This window comes from Marmota monax, unplaced genomic scaffold (genome assembly GCF_021218885.2).
Source record: "Marmota monax isolate L192 unplaced genomic scaffold, Marmota_monax_Labrador192_F-V1.1 WCK01_AAM20220418_F8-fsc00280, whole genome shotgun sequence".
Taxonomy (NCBI): Eukaryota; Metazoa; Chordata; class Mammalia; order Rodentia; family Sciuridae; genus Marmota; species Marmota monax.
Window position 1 is genome coordinate 678,992 of NW_026692080.1, and position 26,402 is coordinate 705,393.

General features: G+C 35.1%; 1 protein-coding gene across 2 annotated transcripts; it reads right to left on the bottom strand.

Annotated features, from left to right (window-relative positions):
* Positions 1–932: 932 nt before the first annotated feature.
* Positions 933–24,410, bottom strand: Scand3 (SCAN domain containing 3). 2 transcript variants are annotated; one of them, XM_058584578.1, is made up of 6 exons: positions 23,899–24,410; positions 23,106–23,792; positions 22,620–22,896; positions 10,002–10,149; positions 5,372–6,861; positions 933–4,037 (listed from the first exon to the last, which is right to left on the bottom strand). In XM_058584578.1, the coding sequence occupies exons 3-6, from the start codon at positions 22,662–22,664 to the stop codon at positions 2,121–2,123; spliced, it is 3,600 nt and encodes a 1,199-aa protein (XP_058440561.1). In that variant the 5' UTR covers positions 22,665–22,896; positions 23,106–23,792; positions 23,899–24,410; the 3' UTR covers positions 933–2,120. The 2 variants fall into 2 exon arrangements, with proteins under 2 accessions (XP_058440561.1, XP_058440556.1); XM_058584573.1 differs by having other exon boundaries at positions 22,620–23,792; positions 23,899–24,409.
* Between the last annotated feature and the right edge of the window lie 1,992 nt (positions 24,411–26,402).

A 26,402-nucleotide genomic window follows, 5' to 3' on the forward strand; every position in this document is an offset into this window, starting at 1 on the left:
CCTCATCATGATTGTGTAATTGCCTCCTCTCTGGATGCTGCCTCTGCCCAGCTGGACCTCTTGCTTCATTCCTTTGGTTGTGCAGCACTAATCTCACATCATGAGTCAGGTGACATAGGTTAGGATCAGAAAGGAGATATTCTGGGTTTTGTGTGCTTCCAGCCAGGCTTAGGCTTCACCCTTGGAAAGGTAACCATCATCTGCTCTAATGTTGTATACCTGGTTTCTCTGTACAATAAAATGACTGTAAACCTCCCCCGCCAAAAAAAAAAAAAATAATAATAATAATAATATACAGTAAGATCTTGTCATCTAGACATATATTTCAATAAAGATGAATTTTTTATTTTTTTAATATTTATTTTTTAGTTTTCGGTGGACACAACATCTTTATTTTTATTTTTATGTGGTGCTGAGGATCGAACCCAGCACCCTGCGCATGCCAGGCGAGCATACTACCGCTTGAGCCACATCCCCAGCCCCAAGATGAATTTTTTAAAAGAATGTATAGTAAAACAATAAACAGAGGAGGGAAGAGAGGAAAGACAAGTTTTCCTATAGCCTAAAAAGAGAACGAAATTTATCCCCCTAACAGAGTATCATTTCCAGGAAAAAATAGGTAACTAATTCAAGTATATGAAAAGACTTTGCACCAAAACTCTTGTCCAGGTGAATCTAATTCTGCTCACAGATAATCTTTATATTTCTTCTTAGAGAAAAAGTAAGAGAATTTAATTCTCTTTTAAAATATACTCTCAATATCTCTCTTAGTCTATTTTCTCCACAGATTATTTTAGAAATAAATATAAAATCGCCATGCTGATTTTTAAAACTTTTACATTGAAAACACAATACTTTATTTAAGCACTAAAACAAGTGGCAAATGACTCATCACATAGGAAAGAGGGCACATAAATTGTGGGTTGGAGGAGTCAAATCACTTTCTAAATCTATCCACCATTATTACCTTTTTTTTTTTTTTTTTTGAGAAAGTCATACAATTTCATTAAAAGTAACACACAATAACACATAATTCAATCAAGATTTAAAAACTGCATGAGAATATTTCTTCCACTTTACAAGCAAAAGGCTGTTATTAATAACATTTTATATCCTTAAATATCTTTCTCTTCTTTAGCTTTGTTACATTTCTTTGAAAAGAAGCACTTACTGTAAGCTGTTACTTGTCTAGGAAAAGACTATCATTTTCTGGAAAATTTGTAAGATGATTGATGATAACTTTTTGCAAATGTGCACATATAAATGTGTTCATATTTTCAAGACTGTTATCTTTTAACCTAAAGAATCTGCCTTGTGCTAATAGTCTGTTTTCAATCAGTAGTGAATATACAGAGACATAAGAGCAGAAATGTGTGATATTTTTTCAAGTCACCTCTAAACAATAGAGGTTGTTAGATATACTTGAGATGGTAATAATGCCTAACTTTATCCCAAGCACCTTGAAGACAATAGCAAAGTCTAAAAATCTGTCACTACGGCTCAATCCCCAACACTTATAAAACCAGAATTCATCAATACAAATCCAAAGCTTTAACACAATTACAAGATAAGTGTTTCCTCTACCTCACCAACTAACACACTAGGTAACAGTGCATATTCAAAATGAATTTAACATTGACTTCCAGTCTACCCTCTGGATCAGCTTAACAAATTTAACTTCTTACTGACCTTATTCTTTGCATTTGAATTCTAATCCTACCCCTTGAATTCAATCTTCACTGATTTACTCTGCCATTTCAAAGAAATCATTTCCTGTCCTGAAGTTGTCCTACAATCTTAACATGCTAATGAAATATAATAAAAAAGACATATAAACTAAAAGATGAATTTTTAAATATTAAACAAATTCAAAATTATTTTAATAAGTGTAACAAATATAACAAGAAAAAATTATATTATAATTAAAAATTTTTTAATATTAAACAAATTCCTCATTGAAAGTGCATATATAAACAAATTATATAGAGAATTGATATTTTACTCATAACTTTATACTTCCATAATTGTAACTAAACAGAGTGTTTAAAGTGCAATAGCAAATTCCTCACACTAAATGTATGCACATTTTGAACAACCATCTATATACATCAATAAAGTTTTTAATGTGATAAGTGAGCTTGTTTCTTGCTTGTTAATTTGTCTAATCTAGGTTGAATTGATGACAATGCTACTCTCAGGGGATAATGTATATTTAAACTGTTTCTATGTTTTGTTTTAATAACACTTAAAGTAGAGAGTCCTGTTTCACAGAGGTATGTTGAAGGGAATAAAAGAAGAGACTTTAAAGCAATTTCAGCGAGCTCAGGATATTCATTTTTAACTTTTATCCAAAATGAAGCAAGTGATGCTGTATTTTCAAACTTTATTTTCAATCCTTCATCAGTAGCCAGTTTCAACAACTTATCATGTAGGGTTATAGTTAAATTTAAACTATCTTTTGAGGAAAGAAATGGGTTTTGGATCCATGAATTTCCTATTCGTGGATCTTCTTTTGATGGAAAATAAAATTCAAGATATTCTAACAAATTTCTAAGATGTTCACTGATAACTTTTTGCAAATGTGCAATATCAAGATCATGACCTACTTCATTTATGAATGTTGTTAAATTATGGAACATATCATAACAATCTGTAGATACTCTGTTTTTCCAACTTTCTAACTTTTGTTTTTGTCCTTCAATCTTATCAGCCATTGAAAAACATGTTGTATTCTTTCCTTGCATAGAAGCATTAAGATCATTAAAAATACTGAATATATCAGACAAATAAGCAAGTCTGGCTATCCAATTCACATCTTTAAAAAGCTGAGACCAAACAGGTTTCTTGACTTGCAGAAACATTAAGAGTTCATTTCGTATTTCAAACATTCTTGACAAAATTTTTCCCCTTGACAACCACCGTATCTCAGCATGCAATAACAGTTGCTTATGATCAACTTCCATATTATCACATAATAAGGAGAATAATCTTGAATTCAATGCATTACATTTTACATAATTCACAATTTTTACTATGTCAGTAAGCACACTATGAAGTTCAGCTGATATTTTTTTCATAGCAAGACTGTCCTGATGAATGAAGAAATGTGTTGTTTTACATTCTGGTGCAAGTTCCTTGATCTGGGTAATCACTTTGGAATGTTTTCCTGTCATTGAAGCTGCAGCATCAGAGCATACTCCTACACAAAACTTAAATTCCAAGCCACATTTGTCAACAATATAATTCTTCACAGCTTCATACAGTTCTGAGCTAGTTGTGTTTATAGGCAGAGAGGCTGAAAAAAAGAATTCTTCCTTTATATCATCATCATGCTCAAACCTCACATAGACTAATAGGATTATCAGGTTGGCAATATCTCTACATTCATCAAGTTGTAATGAAAAATATTTTGCCAATTTTATTTGTTCTATGAGTTGATCTTCCATATCATTAGCCAGTTCCTGAATACGTCGAGCTATGGTGTCATTGGAAAGTGGTACTTGAGCTACCTTTTTTGCTGCAGATTCACCCAACATTTCCAAGCAAACTTCTTTGATGCAGTCTTTCACTAGTGTCTCAGCAATTGTGTATGGTGTTTTAGACTTAGCAACTGGAAGCGCTACTTTATATGAAGCCCGTAAAGCACTAATGTTTATATGAGAAACATTAAACACCTTCTTTGGTTGAGTTTTCAATTCACTACTCTTTTTTTCAAAGAATTCTTTTGGTTGAGAACTTATTTCTTTATGTTTCAAATATAAATGTCGCTTAAGTTTTGATGGTTTCATTGCTTCATTCGCCAGTACATCTCCACAAATAATACACTGTGGTTTTAGTACTTCTCCATCAATTACAGCTACAAAACCAAACTCAATGTATGAAGGATCATATTTCCGAGTAAAACTAGTATGAACTCTTTTGGTTTTCACTTCTTCAGCATGACTTCTATTGTTACTATTTCTTTTTTTACTACTTCTGTATTCAGAAAAGGTGTGTCTCTTCTTTACAAAAAAATCCAGTGAAGTTTGGTTCGCCATCTGCAAATTAAGATTAAAAATAAATAATATAAATATTACTTCCCTCTTTTAGTTAATAAATTCAAATAATAAACTCAAAACTAGACTTGATTAAAAAGATGATATTAAAATAAGTTATAAGATTTATGGATGCAGCTCAGTGGTAGAGCCCCTGCCCACTGCAGCCCTGCAGTGCGCCTGAGGCTGAGTTAAATCCCCAGTACTACAAAAATATAAAATAAAACAAAATTAGAAAGTTATAAAATAATGGGCTGCAACTGCAGCTTAGTGGTAGAGCACTTGCCTAGCATGTGTGAGGCGCTGGGTTTGATCCTCAGCACCACATAAAAATAAATAAAATAAAAGTATTGTGTCCATCTACAACTAAAAAATTTAAAAAGCTTTTTAAAAAGTTATAAAATAAATGTTTACATTTTCTGAGCTTTATATCCTTTTGGGTTAATCCAACAAACTGCATGAAAAATATCAAACACTATAATGTGAACTTAATTGTGTTTGACTAGCATGCAACTCCCACCACCTTTGATCTTACTCAAACTGTTCTATACTCTATTCAGTAAGGCAAATTTATTAAACATGTGCTTGGATATTGTTGCAATGTCAAATCATTATAAATGTTTCTAATAATCTCAATTTTTATACTTATTTCATTATAGACTAGTAAAAACTGTTTGCAGATAATTACTGGTCTACAAGTCACACTTTTGAGTACCTCTGGCCTAAATCATGTGTAACCTCCATATTTCAAAACATTAGCTCTACCTCATAAAACTCCTGGTTTAAAACAATTTAGATATTAAATCATGCTATTTAAGTCCTGCAACTGAACTCTTTCCTAGCACAAACCCATATTTTCAAATCAAATTCATTACTCTCACCCCTTCTAAATATGATTTAAAATGTCCTTTCTTAGCTAATGTTCCCACCCAAATTCACATATAATTGAAAAAAGTAGCATTAAATTCATTTATTCCCAATTCATTCTTCCATAGAAACATACCATCTGTCATATACACTTTTTGTCCTCTTACTCTTAGCTTTTTCATCCCATGAGAAATGCCTGACACCAGACAGCTGTAAAACCCTAGAATAATAAACCAGGAAACACCTAAGGTTATAACCTCCAACTTGGGAAAAAAGAAAAAAAAAAAAAAGCTGGTGGGAGGCATTAAAGCAATTTGCCTTTCTTTGAGGAAAAATATATTTAAGATGGTCAAAATGTGATTTGGTACACCTTGTCAAGTAATTCATATTCATAAATAATTATCCTGTTCACAGTAAAGTATGAGGCTCTTACCCTGCTTTCATCTACTGTGGATATTCAAAACTCTTACCCAGTCTCCTACTGTGTCTGGTGAAAATGGTGTCTCTGATGACTTCAGCATTTTAGAAGGTTGAACAGCCAAACGTCTTTGAATCTCATTATGTTTCCTTTTCATTGAACTGGTTTCATAGCAAAGACTACAAGTTATTTGGTGACCACAGACCTCAGTCTCATGTTGAGAAGGCACTCCACAGATTGCATGGACATTTCCCAGACATGATGTACAACTATTGGCACCTGTGCATTCTTTTTCACAAACTACACAGGATAAAAATCTTAGTCTGCTTTCAGAAGGGTTTTTTTCAGCCATGTTAGGGGTAATAGAAAGATTTTCTTCAATATCACTACTATCTATTCCAGTCTCAATGTTTTCTTCATACTGGGCTCTTAAAGTATTTTCTAACTCTCTGTTGGCTTGATTTAATTCATTTTCTCTGTGCAATTTGGCAACAAATTCTTCAGTTAACTGAGAATGGGACAGGTCCAGTTTAGCTTCAGATCTGAATGTACCTTCACATGGAGTCTGCTGTACACCTCTGTGATAGGATCGGTTTGGGGTCATCTGAATGAACCACAAAAATTCAGTCCAGTGTGGAGAGTTGTTTGTTTGCATCCAGGAGAAGATTCTCTTTTGGATCTCATTAGTTTGTTCTATAGAACTTTGGCTTTGGCAGGCCTGAGCTTTCCCATGGACAATTTTCAATTCTGGACAAATATTACTGAGTTCACTGACAATCTGGCTTGAAAATTCCCTCCCATTGTTGGATTGTAAGACACTGGGTGCTCCAATAATTGTAAAAATATCTAAAAGAGCATGTGCAACTTCCTCAGGCCTTTTAGACTTTAGTGATCGCAAAAAACTTAACTTTGTATGAAGGTCTTGATAATACATAATAAATTTATACTCCCCATCAGGATTCAATTGCATGTCTATGAGATCTACTTGGCATCTTGAGTTAACTTCCTTAATTTTTGATGTTAGAACTTTCTTGAGTTTTGAGTTTTTCTGTTGGCATGGTTTACAGAGTGTGAGGTATAGCATTATAACTTCTTTTGTGATGTTCTTATATTTTGCTTGTAATTCTTTCTCCATGCGGGTACGTCCACCATGTCCAATGCTAAGATGTGTATCATGAAGAATGTCAAATAAGTCCTCACTTTGTAAATAATAACGTATTTTATCTGTTTTTCCATTTATAGCCTCAATCAGCTTCTCTTTTCCGTGTACGAGGATAACATCAAATCTAGCCAAGCGACGGTAGTCAACTGATTCTTTTTTTGCTTTAGCTTTAGCCTCTTTTACTTCCCTTATTAATTGACAGTACTTTGCTTTGGAAAATATCTTAGTATTATTACTTTTGTTTTCTAGTAACATTGCTAAATTTCTGAAGAATCTTTTTCTCATGTTTTCTGATTCAATTTCTGCTTCGTTGGTATGTAAGCTACTAATGTTATCATCACCCATGCTTTGAGACATCATGGAAAGCCACAAATATGACTCTACAATATAAAGGAAAAAATCAATTCGATTATTTGGGAATATAATTTAAAATATATATGTTGCTCAAATAAAAAGTTCTGATATAGTAAACAGTAGAAAGCCAGTATGTGACTTATCAGAACAATATTCAGGGTAACCTTAAAGCACTGCTTTATATATAAAGCAGGTTATAAATTAATGTTGTGTCAATTTATTCACCATATAAGAACACTTTTTTGGCTGGAGAAACTCCAGCAATTGTATAGTTTGGATCTAGAATGTCCCCCAAAGTTTGTGTGTTGAACAACACGTTCAAGAAGCTGTTTGTGACTGGATGACTTTGTTCTTTGTTTTTCTGTTTCCTGGAATGTACATTTTTTTTTTTTTAAAGACAGAGTGAGGGTGGGGGGAGAGAGAGAGAGAGATTTATTTTTTAGTTTTTGGCGGACACATCTTTGTTTATATGTGGTGTTGAGGTTCGAACCCTGGCCGCACGCATGCCAGGCAAGCGCTACCACTTGAGCCACATCCCCAGCCCCATACATATTAATTTTTAAAAAATAAAAGCTATTTTTAAAAAAGCTCATGTGTTGAAAGCATGGTTCAGTGGTAGGCTTTTAGGCAATGATTGAATCACAAGGGCTCACATCAGTGGATTAATCCATTGATTGGAAGATGCACTACAGGGAGGTAAGATTAAAGGAAGTAGGTCACTGAAGGTGAAAGGGATTATATTCTCCCTGGAATCTCTCACTCTCCCTCTGCTTCCCAGCTGCTATGAGCTTTCCTCCTTTCACCATGTTTGTCTGCCTCATGCTTCATTTCAGGTCCACAGCAATAGAGACAGCTGACCATCTATCTGATTGAATTTTCTGAAACTGTGAGCCACAATAAATATTTCCTCCTTTGTTATTGTCAGGTTTTTTGGTCACAATGACAACAAGCTGACTAACACAGCAATATAGTGATACATTTTTTTGAAAACCCCAAACTACAACCACATTTTCTTTTATTCAATCAGGTTATATGGTACATCAATATCTGGGCTTAAATTCCAACATAATATGCTTATATCAGGGCTGGGGATGCGGCTCAAGCGGTAATGCGTTCTCCTGGAATGCACAGGGCGCTGGGTTCGATCCTCAGCACCACATAGAAATAAAATAAAGATGTTGTGTCCACTGAAAACTAAAAAATAAATATTAAAAAATTCTCTCTCTCTCTCTCTTTAAAAAAAAAGTATGTTCTGGAGACACTATTAGGAAGACTTATCTGATATTTAAAATAAAATAAAATAATATGCTTATATCAATTCCCTTTTAGGGCCTATGAAACTACAAATTTCATACAAATACCCTCACTACTAACTTTAATAAAGTAAGAGCAGCAAATGAGTCCAAATAAAAAATCTCTAATATTTTTAAATGTTTAGAATATTCACAATAACATAAACACTTAGAATACTTCAAACTTCAAACTTGGATTACTCAGTCTGAAGAAAACTATTTTGAAAAAATGAAAAAGAATAACCTGGAATTAGCACGTTGCCTCTATATCCCTATAGCCATCTCAAAGGTTAACACTGTTTATACTACCAATTTTTATTTGCATACCAAATATTGAACTAGTGGATTTAAATCATCTCACATGCTCAAATTTCCCAAACTCGGTTAACATTAATGATATATTACCGTGTGTTTTGGCCTCACCTAATTCTCAATAATTCCAATAAAACTTCTTTGATCGTTAAATTTAAGCTTACAGCAAATTCTCCTTTCCTGAGAAACAATCTATTCAAGACACACATAGCACTACAGCATTTTCTTTTTTAACTCATTCAAAGATAAAATTAACAAGATGCTAACTTTATAACAGGGATGACTTATTTCTCTAGTATCTTTTCAAAAGTGCTTAGTAGCCAGGGTGTGGTAGTGCATACCTATAATCCCAGCTATTGGGATAGCTGATACAGGATTGTAAATTCAATAGTAGCCTGGCCAATTTAGCCAGAACCCATTTCAAAATAAAAACTAGAAAGGGCTGGGGGTACAGCTCAGTGGTAGAGTGCCCTGGGTTCAATCCCTAGTACCAAACAAAAATGTGCTTAATAAAATTTGATTGGCTATCAGGCATGGTGGTCCACACCTGTAATGCCAATGGCTCAGGAGGCTGAGGCTTTGACAAGTTCAAAGCCAGACTCAGCAACTTATTGAGGCTCTAGGCAACTCAGTGAGACCCTGTCTCTAAATAAGATACAAAAAAGGGCTAGGGATATGGCTCAGTGGTTAAGTACCCCTGGTTTCAATCCCCAGTATCAAATAAATAAATAAATAAAATTTTGATGGATTAACTTTAAAATGAAATGACAACATTCAAAAGTGCTATCTTAAAATGCAACTGAAAAGACCATTCTATAAACAGTATTTCTTTCCATGCTGATCCATATTGTGCCATGTTATGGAACTATGAGCTGAAAAGTAAGGAAAACAAGGATGAATTTGGGGAGGAAATGTAGGTCAATGTAAATGAGAATCAGAAGAATGTGAGCTCAAGAATTTGGAATCAATATTAAAAAGTCTAGGATAAACAAGAAACAGGGACTTGTTGGGCTGTAAGAGGAGAAAAACATTTTATCCATTATCATTTTAAAAAGTAATAATAACAGTAAATCCAGAACCAGGCCAGTCTAGGCTCCTGCCTCTACTACACATCACACTCTTTTAACAGACCTTAGAAAACTAATGAAAGTAGAATTCAGAAATTCTGTTCTCTTCAGTAGAATTCTAAACAGTATTTTCAAAACTTACAAGCCCTTATGTGACAAAAACTGGGAGTAGGGGATACAGCAATGAGATTTATTGTGACACTGACAAGTACTATTTATGTACAGAGGTATCTCTGATTTACCCACAGGTACTAAATTAACTCCATTGCAAAATATCCACGCAAAATCTTATGTTCAACTATTTTTGACATGATCACCTGACTGCTTAATTCAACTTATTTATTAATATTATACTGTACTGATTTTTTATCCTTGGTTTTTCCTTCAAGTACATTTCAGAAGCTGAAATACCATGAGTTTTGATAAACTTCTCAGTGACTAGCCCCTTTCTTCCTCGAGTCTCTAGCATCTTTCCCAGGCCTAAATTATCCTCACCATTATCTTGAAGTAGATGTGGCTCTGGAGAATCACATTCCATTCTGTCTTCCATAGACTGCAGATGGGTACCTAAGGACTCCTTTGCAGAATCCAGAGGGATTATTTCTTCCATAAGAACTTCCTGCTCATATGTGCCTTGCGGGACCTGAGGACAAATAGGTACTTTTGGTAATTGATATGATTACTGCACAAATCATAGATAAACCTTAATACATTCTTCCACTGAAACAGAATGTTAAGAAGAAAGTCTTCATTGAAATCTTAAGAGGAGTCCAAGATAGTGGTTTGTTTTTTTAAAGCTGGAATTAATAAAACCAGAGCCTTAAAACAGAAACTGTCTTCATTGTATGGGAGTTAATACCATCCCTGTTCTGTTTGAGAAAACATGTAAATGTGTTTCAGTAAATTGATTTCATTAAGAATAAATATTTGGGGCTTGGGATACAGCTCAGTCAGTAGAGTACTTACCTCATATGCATAAGGCCCTGGATTCAATCCCCAGCACCACGAAAAAAAGAAAAAATGAAATGGTTTTAGCATTCATTCATGATTGTTGCCTAAATCAGTTTTTATATTGGGGGTTGCAAAATGGTGACTTCTTTTGAAATTCAATTTTCTGTCCTTTCACCTTCACCTGCCTTTTAAAAAAAGTTATTACTGTATCAGACTTATTTCCATCCTTAATCACTTTGATGCTCAGTGAGACGGTTTCTAAATAAAATACAAAAATAGGGCTGGGGATGTCACTCAGTGGTCTAGTGCCCCTGAGTTCAATCCCCGCTACCCCCTCTCCCCCCAAAAAAGAATAAATATTTTGGGGTAAGGAAAATTATCTAATAGAGATTAATGAGTTATTTAATCCAGGAAGGAATCCAACAGTTGAATAGGACAAAGGTGGAAAATATTAACCCAATGTATTATAGATGAGAAAAAAAAAGACAAAATTGGATAATTGCATTGAGTAGGAAAAAAACCATAATCTTCTTTTTGGTCATTTAGTATATGGCTTATAATTAAATATCCCTAGTTGTCCCAAAAATGTATTTATGGTTTTTAAAAAACCCATAATCCAATCAATATTTATGCATCATATTTAGCTATATTTCCTTTGCATCTTTTAATCAAAAGTAGTTTCCTACTTTTTATGACATTAAATTTGGAAGTCAGAGCCAGCTGTTAGAGAATATCCCCCATTAGGAGTCTGTTTGATTTGTTTCTTCACAAGTAGATTTTGGTTAAAACATTTTGGAAGAATACTATATAAGTGGTGTGTAGTTTCTGTGTCACATCACAAGGTACATTCTATGGGGTTCACTGTTGATAATGCTAAATCTGATCACTTGGTTAAGGTAGTGACCACTAGACCTATCCACTTGAAAAATAATTTGTCTCATTATAAATAATATCAGCCATAAGCTATGGGATAATATTTTGGGACAATGTGAATATTTTATTCCCCAATGGTTTTAGCATTCATTGATGATTGTAGCCTAAATCAGGGTTGCAAAATGGTGATTTCTTTTGAAATTCGATTTTCTGTCCTTTCTCCTTTACTTGTCTTTAAAAAAAGTTATTACTGTATCAGTCTTACTTCCATCCTTAATCACTTTAATACACAGACTGCATCAAATTTGGTCAGTGGAAGCCTCTTTAAGCTGCCTCCTACCTTATTCTGACATAATTCAACTAGTTTTGTTGTTGGGTTTGTTGTTGTTTTAGTATATCTCATGCAATTCAAGGCCCACATTTATTTTTCCTGTCCCAGACCTGGTTTCAACTATTTTTCCTGATTTTAGAGGACAACAGTGTTTAGTAGCAAAGACTCAGTAGAATGTAGGCTCATTGTTAATAAAGGATCATCACCTCTAGGCCCTTTCATGGCTAGAGCTGGTACATACATTTTCCAAAATATGATTTTAATGTCGTTTCAATGCCATAAGGTTTTCCTAGTTTCCACATTCTATTTTGTATCTTCTCTCATAGTTAAAAACCAAAATAGTTCAAAACAATGTAAATATATATATTCATTTGTTCTAGCCTACAAAAAACACAGAACCACTTCCAAATTACATAAATTTTGTGCTGTAGGATACTTCCAACAACATACCTATTAGGTAAAAATCAACATGTTTGTAGATTATATATCCATAGGAAGCATCACACTAAGAATATATGTCAGAATACTGTGTTCAAGTCGCCTGAATAATTTTTATTTTGTTATTACTTTGAGATATAGTTGGGTTCATTTCTGTTTAATCATTTTGAATTTAATATATTTTAAAATACTTAAAACCTTTACATAGTATTAAAAAATCAAAATATATGTTCAGAGTAGTCTTCCTCATATTCATATAGCCTGCTCTCTACTCTCACTTATTCCCATAAAAAAATAAACATTATATGCAAATGTTTGCATGTATACATGTTTGCATGTATATGCATGTGTATGTACTTCTGTGTATATGTAATAGATACAAATCAAATACAATGTATTTATTTCTTCCATATTATATATACACTAGTATACATCTTTATTTTGTCATTTAATATAAAAATTTTGCTTAAAAATAATTTCATACCAATTCATAGATAATCTTGCTCACTCTTCTTTTGATTTGCCTAAGATCATATTATATTGATGTACATAATTTAATCAATTACTCATGTAACTGCGCATTTAGGTTGTCAACAATATTTTGTTTTTACAAATAATTCTGCTGTGAGAAACTATTTCTATGTGATTTCTTATTTGTAGACATGTATTTTCAAAGTAAATCCCCGGAAATTATATTGCTAGATCAAAAGATAAATGTATATTAGTCAGTGAAAAAAAAATCCCTTTTTAGGTGTTATACCATTTTGTAATTGTACCAGCAATACATGAGAGAACTTGCCTTTCCCAATCAGGCTAACAGACTCATCAAGCTTTTGAATTTTGCCAGGTTCATAGGTGATAAATGGTATCTACTTCAATATAATTTTGATTCACTTTTATTATGGCTGTGGTTGAAAGTTTTGTTGTATATTTAAGAAACTTTCTTTAGTTTATGAAAACGTTCATATCTCTTGGCTGTTTTTTACTGCATTTATGTTGAGGAGATCAGCTTTTATTCATGATGTACTTTGCAAATATTTTTATCAATTTATTATTTTGACTGTGAGTTTTTGTCCTATAAAATTTTCATGTAGATAATTGCTACTGGATTTTGAGTAACTATACACACCCAAGTCATTCATGTTTTCTCCTACTTCCTGTACAATTAAAAATGAAAATATTAATCTCTGACACATTTTAAATTATAGTATATTAAGTATGAATCTAATGTTTCTTTCAAATTGACTATCCTTGCCAGGTCTGGTGATGCGCACCTGTATTACATCCAGCAGCTCAGAAAGCTGAGGCAGGAGCATCAAAAATTCAAGGCCAAACAGTGAGAACCTGTCTCAAAATAAAAGGGCCAGACCTGGTAGCCTATCCAGCCTGTAATCCAGCAGCTCCGTAGGTGAGCAGGTTCAAAGCCAGCCTCCGGAACCTAATGAGGCCCTAAGCAATACAAGACCCTATCTCTAAATAAAACATAAAAAAGGCCCGAGGATGTGGCTCAGTGGTTAAGCGTCCCTAGGTTTGATCTCCCCCAAAAATAAAAGGGCTGGGCATGCAGCTCAATAGTATAGAGCCCCTGGATTCAGTCCCCAGTACTGCTCCTCCCCAGAGGCTATCCTTTTGTCTTAGCATCACTTATTTCCCCTCCCCCATGATTTGGAATGGCATATTTACTGTATACCACATTTTCAGATAATATTGGGTCTGCTTTTATACTTTCTATTGTTTCATTTCATTGATCTGCTTCTTTGTGTGTCAAAATCAGCTTTATCCAAAGAGGCTTTATAGTACCATTAATATCTAGATAACACTATTTCCCAGACCATAAGTTTTCCTAGCAATTCTTTCACATTTATTTGCACATTTAAATAAAATTCATGTGTTTTAACCATTTTCCTTCCATAACTAAGCAATTAATTGTTTTTTTCTAACATAGTAGATAGAAAATCATTTTCTATTGTCTTTAAATTTTGAGTTCCAGACAGCACAGATTTCTGCACTGGCTGCATCCCATTAAGTTATTAGCTAATCCAGTAATCCCTTCAGAATTCATGTCAGTGGGCAATAGTTGATTGTTTCTTAATTTCCTTGGGTTCTGCTGACTTACTTCTTTATTATTTATAATTAGCAGGTGATTTCTCCTGGACTGTTATTTCACCTATTACACTAATGGTATGGATAAATAAGAAAAGAGTCAAAAGGAAAGGATATCACTGGTTATAAATAAGTTTATCTGACTGTAATATTAAGGGGGAAAAAACGATATTATAGCTGACTTTGAAAAGTATTATTATTAAAATATTAAATCCCGTATTATTATTTTTTTTAATGGTAGAGATTGAACCCAGGATACTCAATGAGCTGCATGCCCAGTCCTTTTTGTTTTTTATTTTGAGTCAGGGTCTAAGTTTCCCAGATAGGCCTTTAACTTGCAAACCTTCTGCCTTACACTCCCAAATCTCTGGCATTACAAATGTGCCACATGTCTGGCTGAACAGTCTATTCCAAATGATAAACATTTGAGTCAGATAGAAGAACTGGAACTTAAACCAACTGATTAGTAAGTTAATGAATACCTAAAATAAATGTTGTTGTTAATACAAAAGCATGTTAACCTTCAAATTATCCACATGACATTGTTATCCTAGTATTTGGTTAGGTTTCACTTTCTTCAGAAATCAGAAGAACCTGCTTAAATCTCTACTGTATTCCTTCTCAGCATTTTGTGTAATTGATTTACTAAATCTTTGTAAAATATAGGCCTGTAAATTCAGGTGTTATACCATCCATTGTTTGTGCCAAGTGAAGAAATGAAAGTCAGTGTACAACAGGGAATCTTGTAGTAATCTGGGAAGGATTACTAACAGCACACTGGCATAGTTGTGAATCTTTGTTGATCAATTAAGCAATAAGTAAACTGAAAGTAGTAGGCAAAATCTATTCAGAATCTCTGCCATTGTGAAATCTGGTGAACACTTCATGAAAAATGCATGTCCAATAACCAATAACTTCCTAAAGACTTCTTAAGAGCAGTCTCTAGGATTAATCACATCTTCATGATTAATTCTAATATTATAAGCAAGAGATGAAGTTTCTCAAGAAGAAAAGCTATTAACTTCCAAAGAACATAAATTTGGCTTTATATTCATTTGGTAAACTGTACAGTGAAAAGAAAATAGGCCTGGACACTTCAGTTTGAATATGATGTCCCTGCTTCCACCTCTGAGTGTACCACTTAAAATGGAAGTAGCCTGGCCATCATACATTCCTAACAATCTTGACTTCTTGCAAATAGCCTTAGAGAAACATTGCATTTTGGTCTGCCTTGACAAATGTTATTGAAGTCAAGCAAAGGAAAATAATTTGTTATACCAGTATATAAGATCTAGTGTTGAAAACTAATCAACCTATGCTCTGCACATAACTTGCAAAATCCAAGTGAAACAGCTTATCCTCTGGTGGCTTATGAATCAATTTCTGAATTTAGTTTTTAAATTTGGTTAATTCTGAAATTTTCCCTCACTAGCCTTGGCTTTAAAAAATTATTTCCCATTCATATGACACAGAATTCTAATAATGTGCATATATGTCAAGTACCATAGCTATCATGCAGGAAACATTGTAATAGGATATAAATCACCTTTTTGAATTTAATTTTGTTGAAATATTATAGGCTTAGAGGAAAAAAAATACACAACTCACAAATGCAGAACTCAATGACTTACCACAAAGTGAACCACACAGGTCAAGAAAAGGAACATTACCAACATCTCAGAAAGGTGTCTTGTTGCCTAATGTCTTCTGCAAAAGTAACTATTATATTGACATCTATCACCACAGATTCATTTGCTTTTTGAAATTTACATAAACAGAGTAATGCAATATTTTGTCTGCTTCCTTTGGTTAACATTATGTTTGTAAAATTCATCCCCACTGTTGAATGTAGCAATTGTTCATTCATTTCCATTGTTGTATTCAGTTGTATAAATTTACTGCAATATATTCATCCATTTTATTTCTAATGGACATGTAAATTTTTGGCAATTATGATAATGCTGTTATATATTCTCTTACATGTCTTTAAATGTGAGGTATATTAGCTCATGGAGTATGATTAAGTATGTCAGATATTACCAAAGTAATCATAACAGTTTACTCCTAGTAATAAGCATTCCAGTAGCTAAACATCTTCACCAAAATTTAATCATATTGACACTCTTAATTTATTAAATCTTTTCTGGTTGGAATAAAATAGTATGTCTGAATTTGCATTTTTCTAATTACTAATGATTGTTTATAATTTTGTTGGCCAATTGGTTATTATTTTTAAAAATATAGATATTCAAGTCATTTGTTTATTTTTCTATTGGAGTATGTCTTTTATCCTATTGATTTGCTGTACTTTATAAATTCAGATATGAGCTTTTTGTACATAATTTGGATCTGGCATAGGGAAAAATGAAATAAGTCTGTAAGACCTTAGTGTTTGGCAGTTTTGCCTTCATTAATGTCTGGACTGGTGTTGAGATTTTCAATATTAAGAAGTGATAAATTAAGCAATAGAAAATAATTCCATGGCAAATTCAAACAAATCAAATCTGTTTAAAAAAATATGTAACTTTAAGTCCATAGTTATAATGCAAAAGAAGTTACCATGAGTTCAAATATCAATTATAATGCACAGGTAAATTCTTAACCTTGCCTTAGAAATATTATTCATTGATCAATTTAAATTACAATTCTTGGAATGAAGTTGTGATACATCCCAAATTACCAATAAAATATTGCTGACCTACATGTACTGATTTATTTAAGCTGTCTAGCTAAAGTTTACCAACTCCTTATTTGTGCAACATTGAAAAGAAATGGCATATTAAAAAAAAAATCAAATGTGGGGCTGGGGTGATAGCTCAGTGGTAAAGTGCTTGCCTAGCACATGTGAGGCCCTCAGCACCACATACAACTGAATAAATAGAATAAAGGTATTTTAAAAAGTTCGTTCCTTTTTTAAAAAAGAAAAAAAAACAAATGTTATCCTATATTTGACAATAAAATGTATTTATTTAATTTTTATGAATTAGGAAAGATAATAATTTAGATGGTTAACTTGTATATCAGTGACATATTATTTTCTATGCTAAATACTGAAATGGGGTTTCTCTTTTTAAAAAGAAAAAAGGAAAAAGAAAAAAAAAAGGAAAACAGTCCATACCAGTAATTCAGGTAATTAGTGAAAATTGTACTGCTTTAAAATGTATAGTAGAGGGCTGGGGCTGGGGCTGGGGCTGGAGCACAGTGGTAGAGCACTCGAAGAGCACATGCGAGGCCCTGGGTTCAATCCTCAGCATCACATAAAATAAATAAATAAAGGTATTGTGTCCAACTACAATTAAAAACAAAATTAAAAAATAAAAATAAAATGTATAGTAGATCAAAGATAACTTTATACTCATCAACAGTATTGTCATGCTAATATTGTCACACTGGTCTTCCAAAATGTACCCTCAACTGAATAAAGAAGTTTCTGAAATGATTTTGGTATGCATAGGGATTAGTATTAAAAAACAGTACACAGTAGAGAAAATTTTCTTGGCCTACCTAACATTAAAGTATCATATCTTAGATTATATAATAAGTTGTTTTTTTGTTTATTTGAATTCTACAGATCAGTGGAAAACAAATAACACAGGTGTACTCACCAGGTGGAACAAGATACTTAAAGGATTAAACGTGTGCCAATGATAGAAATTACTCTGCTGCATGGTTGTAAGACAGTGGAGTAAATATTGTTATACTCATTAGAAATGTACATATTTCCATTAAGTTAGAACTAACTTATAGCAGCTCAAATACAGTTTTAAAATTTAAAAATTTTTAATTTTTTTTTTTTTTTTGGTACTGGGTATTGAACCCAGGGGCACTCTACCACTGATCTAAATCCCCAACCTTTTTTTTTTTTTCCTAATCTTGAGACAGGGTCTAAGTTGCTTAGGACCTTGCTAAATTATTGAGGCTGGCCTCAAATTTGGGATCCTGTCTCAGCCTTCCAATTCGCTAGGACTACAGGTGTGCACCATTGCACCTGGCCAATAGAGTTGATTTTTGTCACATAATAAACATTCAGAAGTAGTTGGTGGCACTGCATCACTTACCTAACAGTTTTGACAGGAACCCCGTCTTTATATTTCTGCTTTGCCATTTTTAACATATTGGTACTACTTCTCATATTCATCATCAACTTAATGGTCACAAGATGGCTACCATAGGAAGTCAGATAAAGTGAAACTAAACACATCTGTTACATTTTATCAGGAAAGTAAAAGCTTCCCCAGAAAACATATTTAGTTCTTTCTGTCCATAACTATGCTGAATGGCTAACACTAGTACAAGAAAGGCAGGAAGAGAATTTATATAGGTATATTACCAGCATGAACAAACCCAACATTTTGTTAGGACAACATGATGGAGAGAATACATACTGGGTTGGCAGCTAAAACTATCCATTAGTGGTTATTTCCCCCTCTCAGAAATTACACAAAAACAAGAAAAATGAGAAACACTTAAGCAAACTTAGTCTTCAACAAGACTAAGAGATATTCATAAATCCTAAGCCATATAAAAACTATCAAATATGATCAGAATACACCTGCAAATGTTACTTGGGGAACTGACCAAACACCAACTCCTACCAGTGGCTGCATTTTTCAACAAAGCTAGAAGAAATTATAAAGTAATAGGCACATACTAACAGAAAAAAAAGTTTATTTGAAACAAAAGAAAAAGAGGTGCTGCTAGAGGTGAGAAACTGCCTTAGAGGCATAAGTGCTATAATGTATGACTCTCCTAAAAGAACATGCTTTCTGTAAAACTGCACAAAAATAACAGGATTCATGAGGAAAATAAGGTAAAGGATGAACTGTCTAAAAACTAAATTGTTACTGGAACATGAATCAAACTATAGCAACTTCAGTAAAAACACAGTTTGCTCAAAAATATATTAAATGAAGAAATATTACATAGCATTTCATCTTAGAAAGGTGATGGTATCTTGTTAGAAATAGGTGTAAGGAAAGGGCAAGGGTAGAGAGATACTATCTTCAGAAGTTGAAGAAGCATTTGCACACTTTCCAAGAAACACAGTAATTATTTTGGCTCATCATCTTGTTTTTATTTCTTTAGCACTGACTTATAAAAAGATATCCAGTTTTTAAAATATTTTCTTTCCTTCATAAAGAAGCTCTTTCTATGGCTCCAAATGCTATGAAGTACAAACTTGCTATGTTCTGCACTGTGGTCATTATCTTCCATCCACTGCAACCATTTTTCTATCATAACTTAGAAGTGGAAAGGGCTTGAGGAGCAGCTTGATGAATTGCATCTTCTTCTTCCCCACACCTTTCATGTGTGCCTCAGCAAATAACTTGTAGCTCTTGTACAGAAAGATCCTTGGCAGTAGTTCCTTAATATCTTCAGTCTCAACTTCTTTAAATTTAACCTCGTTTGCAGTAGCAATACAATTTGATTTGATTTGGGAGACAATTTTTGGAAAGCTAAACACCTTGGAATCATGTATTAAATCAGGAAGAATTCTATGTCATACCCCATGCAAGCAAGATTTTGTGAGATTGTTCTAGACCTCTCCAATAATACCAGTCACAAGTTTAATATTGACTCAATCCCAGAATTCAGAAATTGTTTGGGTATTATCCCCTTTACAGATACAATTAACATCTTGAATGTTCACCTCAAATAACACGCTTTAAATTCTGCAATCACACCCTGATCGAGGGACTGGACTAAATAATTTGCATTAGGAGGTGAAAAGAGAATTTTGGTATTTGAAGAAAAAGCTCAGCAACTTCTAGAGGGTGGCATGGTGTATGATTGACAATTCTAAGAATTTTATTTTACTTCATTTTTATTTACTTATTTATTTTTTGGATTGAACCCAGGGGTGCTTTACCAATGAGCCACATCCCCAACCCTTTTTATTTTTTGAGATAGGCTCTTACTAAATTGCTTAGGACCTCACTAAATTGATGAGGGTGGCTTTCAACTTGTGATCCTCCTGCCTCAGACTCTCAAGCTTCTGGAATTACAGGCATGTACCACCATACCTGGCTAAAAATTTCAAGACAAATTTTTCCTCTTAAATATCTTATTTTTTGATACATGGATTGAACTTAGGGGCATTTACCGCTGAGCTACATCCCAGTCTTCCCCGCCCCACCCCCACCCATCCACCCCCCCACTCCCCACCCCCACCCCCGCCGCCTTTTGAGACAGGGGTCTCACTAAGTCGATTAGGGACTCACTAAATTGCTAAAGCTGGCCTCCAACTTGCAATCCTTCTGCCTCAGCCTCCAGAGTCACTGGGAATACAGATATGCACCACCACATCCAGCTCCTCTTAAATATTTTATAGAAGCATCACCCAGAAAATCAATAAATATCTGCCCTGTCATCCAGCTTCTCTTGCTAGACAGCTTGTGGGTTGGCAAAGGAATAAAAAACAAACAAACAAACAAAAAAAAAAAAAACAGGCTTTAGCTTTACATCTCCAGTGGCTTCACAGCATTATAGTCAGTTGAATTTTTGTAATCTTAAACCCTGGAATTCCCATTTCTCCCAAAGAAAGACCCTTGAAGGCATTTGCTTCCAGTAGAGACTAGTTCATCAAAATTGAAAATCTAGTCCAGGCTGTAGCCCCCTTCAGCAATAAAATTTCCTAACACTAGGGGAAATTTCTTTGCAGCTTCTTCGTCTGCACTCACAGCTTCACCAGACAACTTATCATTGTGGAAAACATAACCATCACTAAATCAGCCACTACTTATGGTAAATGAAGATACTTCTGCAGGATTTTCAGGTGTTATCTTAAGACCTTCATATATTGTTAAAACTCTCTCTTTAATTTTGAGAAAGGATGTACCCGATTGCTTCTTGTTTGGTATTCAACCCACATGTGTAGCCAATGTTCCATTTTTTCCATTTCTTTATGCCTTGTTCTAGCAGATTTTATAGCACTGGCAGTTTTTCCAGCTAGATAACTAGCTAAATAACTTTCTTTTATTTTCCAAGCATTGATTCTAATTATACACTTTACCTCCTTATGACACAGGACACATCACAGGTTCTTTCAAAATGTTATAATTTCAAGCTTTTCTTCAGTTAAATTTTTTCTTCTTTTATACTCACTAGCAGAAATTTATCACCAGCATGCTTCTGAGGCACTTGCAAACCCTTTTGCTTGCTCATTTTCTGGAATACAAAAAATTTTAACAAAAAACGCACAAAGATGGGAACCATGCAAACAACCACTTCCAAGACAAGACAGTGTGGCCAAGAGCTCCAAAAGGAAGAATGGGGGTAGAAGGTTAGGGGGATGAGGCATTGTGTACAATATTGTATGTCTTTATGTATTCAGCTACAATCAGATAGTTTGTTTGAATTCAGCTGTTCTTATTTGATGGCCCCAAACACCAACTTGCTGGGAAAAGTAATGAATGAACCAGCATAATTTCAGCATAATAATTACTCATTTACAGCATTATATTAATCTCATATGAAAGATTCTACATTCCAGAAACACATTTTTCAATAGATTATACTGTATATAGAAAAACATGAACATATTCAAAGAGTTCAGATAAATGTATGGATGTCATCATTATAAAAATGTAAAGATGCCTGGCAATAGCTATAATGTTCTAAAATCACCTTCATAGCAGGCAAATTCCGTTAAAAAATAACACTAGTGTAGTGGTAACAGTCTTCTAAAATTCTTCTAAAAAGAATACTTCACTCAAAACACTTCACATACCAATATTAGGTACTGGGGGGGAAAAAAAAACCCTAGGAAAGGCAACTAATCTTTTCATTGTGCAGATGAAGATATTAAAGTCCCAGAGAAGGTGTAATATGCCCAAGGCTACACAGCTAATTAGTGAAGCAACTTATCTTTTAATTGTATAAATAAAGGCATTAAATTCCTAGAGGCAATGGGAAATGCCAAAGGTTACAGAGCTAATTAGTCACAAAGCCTATCATAGAATACAGCCAGATCTTGTGATTCACTGTGTTTCCTCATATTTCCACTACGTGAGGCTACTTCTCAGTTTGTCTCTCCTAGAAGATATTCCTCATACTCTTATGCTGATTTATTTTCATGTGATAAAAATAGTGGACTTCATAATAAGAAATGGCTTCACAAGATATTAATGCTTATTTTACAATTTTTCCTAATGTATTTGTTCAATCTCACAGTCATTAAATTTTCCACTGGTAAGCAATAGATCAAGGATTCACATTTGGTTAAGTAATCTACTTATTTGGATCAGCTCTCATTTACACAAAGGCTGTTATAAACATAATATCCAGCTGGTGACCAAATAAGAAATAATACCCCAAACCAGAATTTGCAGCCACCAGGGCGGTGTTAAGTCCACTTACTATATTCTGGACCTCTGCACCCAAATTCTCCGTTTAAGATGGCACCTCCAATTTCTCACCTGCTGTCTAGGTTCATCAAGTTCCCTCTCCAAATCTTCCAGCATAGTTACCACCTCCTCTCCACTCTCAGGATTATGCTCATGTACCCACGCCTGGAGCTCTTCAGGCAGAATGGTCAGGAACTGCTCCAGCACCAACAATTCCAGGATCTGCTCCTTGGTATGTATTTCTGGGCTCAGCCACTGGCAGCAAAGTTCCCGCAGTTGGCTCAGAGCTTCCCTGGGCCCAGGGGTCTCCTGATAGCAGAACTGCCTGAAGCGCTGACGAAAGCGTTCCCTGGTATAAGACAAATCCCTCTGTTGGCAGGACTCCTTATCCCAAATATGGTCTTCTTCTTTAACCTTTACTTTGATAATCTCCCCTGGTTCCTCTAAAACCTGGCCAGCCAAGGCTGGGAGGATCCTAGAGGATGTCTCCATCCTGAGCTTAGACGGCTCAGGGAAAGGCTATTTACAAAAGTGGTCTAAGCGGGGGGGGGATTTTACCTGAGCTCTTTTTTCTTTGGTCACGAAAACGTTCGATATAAGAAAACACTTAAGGAAGAGCAATCACAGAGGCAGTTTTAAAGGATTTGTTTACGTCGCAACACAGGACAGTTACTAAAACAATTCCATTGAAAGTGAAGTCATCCTCTGACAAGACCGTAAATGATGAGCGTACAACTACTCACTAAAGCTGCAGGATCACAAATTGAGCGACAGGATACTTGCGAAATGGAAAACTGATTTTATCTCGGACACTTTGGCCCTAAATAAAGCCTACGAAAAGGAAATCAGAGAGAACGTCGCGAGGAAGACCGGAGCTCCCAGAAGCCTGGCCCAGAGAGGACAGGGGCTCCTTCCACACCACGAGCTGCCTGAGGAGGAAGCTCGATTGCCGCCACGCACAAGCCCGTTTCTCCCTTCCACAGCTTCCACCTCTGAGGCGCTCACACTGAAATGCAAGGAAGTGGGGGGCGGGGGGCAGGGCGGAGGCGGATGGTCCACGAACACTCCAGCCTCGGGGCCAGCGTGTCTCCGCCCGGCGGGTGAGTCGCCCTCACTTCCGGTCCGCTCTAGGATGCCAGGTGGTGCGGTCATCTCAGTGGTTATAGTAGCTGGTTCTGGTCGAGGAGGGTAGTACTCCGGAAGCTACAGAGAATTACCTCTGGAGCCACCCCGTTATCTGTAATCCTAGTGAAAAGAATTCCACGCGTGAATGGTGCTGTTATAGAGACTGCCCCGGGTTTTCCCGTCGTCCTAATAAACCGTCGTCGGTATGCAACCGAGCAGTACTCACTTCTGCGTCCTAAAACGAAAGTCGAAGAGCGCTTCCTCGTCTGCCTTTTCTCGTTGATTTCGGTCCACTCTCTCCTTTCCCGGTCACTGTAAGCTGGACCTGAAAAAGAACTGAGATGTAGTTCATTCTTTCCTTTTGCGGATGGGAAAACCGAGATCCATGGAGAATGAGCTTCCCCTTGATGAGTAGCACCAGTCATTTCTGCCACTTCTGTCTGTATGAGCCCGAACTAACCAATTGTGGGGAAACTGGTTCCAGAAAACGAACGAAATCTGGATGGGTTTTCAGAGCCCAAGAAATCACTAGTGTGCAGGTACTGGAATATTCTCACGCGGCTCCTGCTTCTAGCAGTGTGTGCCGCCAGGAAAGAAATTTGAAGGTGCACTAGGCTGGTGGTACTGGAATGAATACATTTAACTAAAGCGATGACTCCGTTACAAGAGGGAAAGGCTGAGGCCACCTTATTCAGCCAGGAGTGTGGGAGCACAGAAATCTTCCCACACGCTGGCCTTGGATTCCTCTTTCCCCTCCTCACCCAGCCTGACCTTCTTGAAGAGTCCTCAATAAAAAACAGTTGACCGGCTGGGGTTGTAGCTCAGTGGCAGAGTACTTGCCTAGCATGTGTGGGGCACTGGGTTTGATCCTCAGCACCTCATAAGAAAAATAAATAAAGGTATAAAATATTTTTTAAAAGATGACTAAAGAATATTGTTGAGTGGATCCTCTTCCCATTCTCCATTTCCTTCTTTGGTTTCTATATTGATTACACCCACATTTTGACATTTCTAATTTGAAAGGCTGTGAATAATCAGAACATTTCGGAAATCTCTAAAACAAAAACAAAAACAAACTCAATAAAAAAATTAACAGCTAATTTTTTTAAAAACTGTGAGTGGTGTGCTGTTGAGTCCCATTTGTTGTCTGAGCCACTAATAACTTGCTGCACTTATATCTTTTGTGTTTTTCCCTAATCTTTTGTGTTTTTCCCTAACCAGCTCTTAATCCTTTGCCTCTAGGGCTTCTTCTGTCTCTCTCTTTAATATTCTGCATGGTATAATCGCCACGATGCTGAACACAACAGGCAATCGACATGGAGTAAATGAGACATCTGAGAAAGGCCTCTTCTGAAGGACATTGATTTACTTTTTGTAGATTTGCATTTTAAATTATTAAATCCACATACACCTGTAAAAAATGAGTCATATATCATGAAGGTGAACACAACTTTTGAAAAAGTTGAAAACTTCCTTCATCCCCAATTCAATTTTTCAGAAAATTTTATTCCAAGAGTTTGGTGCATATTCCTCCAGCCTATTTTTAAACGAATGTATAACCTCACAAGTTATGACTTACAAAAATTTGTAATATTACACATTGAATTCAGCAAATGACTGGGTTTTGTTTGTTTTAAACTTTAACTTAAGTCCTCCACAAAAACTACCAAGCCAACTTGTGGGTATATAACATACTTCTATCCTGTTCTTTTAGTGGCTATATATTACTTCAATTAAATAGAATGGCACATTTCCAAATTTCTAGTGTTACAATACAAAGTATTGCAATGAATATTCTCAGACATACAGATATTTTGATGTTTTTGTTTTTTCTGTATGATGGCTTTGGGGGGGGGGGTACTGCTCTTAGCAGTCTATCTCATAGAGATTATTTTGATAGATATTACCAAATCTCACCTTGAGTGGTATTATGATGAGTCTCACTAGATATGTTAAAATCCCTCACTTGTACAACCCTTTCAATGGCCTTGAGAGGGATTACTCTGTATAAAACATTTTTTTTTAATTTGCAAAAGTATGCTATTATAATATGAATTAGTTAAGACAGCTGCATCTCTCCATTCCATTTTATCTTCAGATACATCATATAGGCCTTAAAGTGGCCATTTCTAATTTTTTGTTGATAATGTCTATCCTAAAAAGAGTTCCCTACATTGTGTAAGCTTCGGACCTCACAAAATCTAGATCTGCCCGCGCCACCCACAAGTTAATTTATGCTCCAAACAGAAGCTGGGAGAGAGTGCTGCAATAGTTCTGAATTTTATTTAGAGCGTAGCCTCAACTTTTTTTTTTTTTTTTTAATCAGCCTGAACTCATTGAAGCCTGACCTAATTCTTGGGCATTGGATCTACTATAAAGTTTATTATCAAGGGTATATTTAGCCACCCCTACAAATATGTGTTGCACTTTTACTGTCAGTCTCATGGTGTAATGGCTAGCACTCTGGACTTTGAATCCAGCAATCTAAGTCCAAATCTCGGTGGGACTAGTTCCTGAGCCGACATATGGATGTGGAAACTCACTATTCATATATAAGAACCAAGCACCTTTGTTACAATGTAATTGAGCACAAAGTTCACCCCCAGGGAACTTGGAAAAAGACCCGGCTTCTACCGACCAACCTTACCAACTTCTTAGGGGCTAGACAACCACCTAACCTCCAAGGTTGTCCGGTTAAACCTAAAACCCATGTGCAGTTGGAAGAACCAG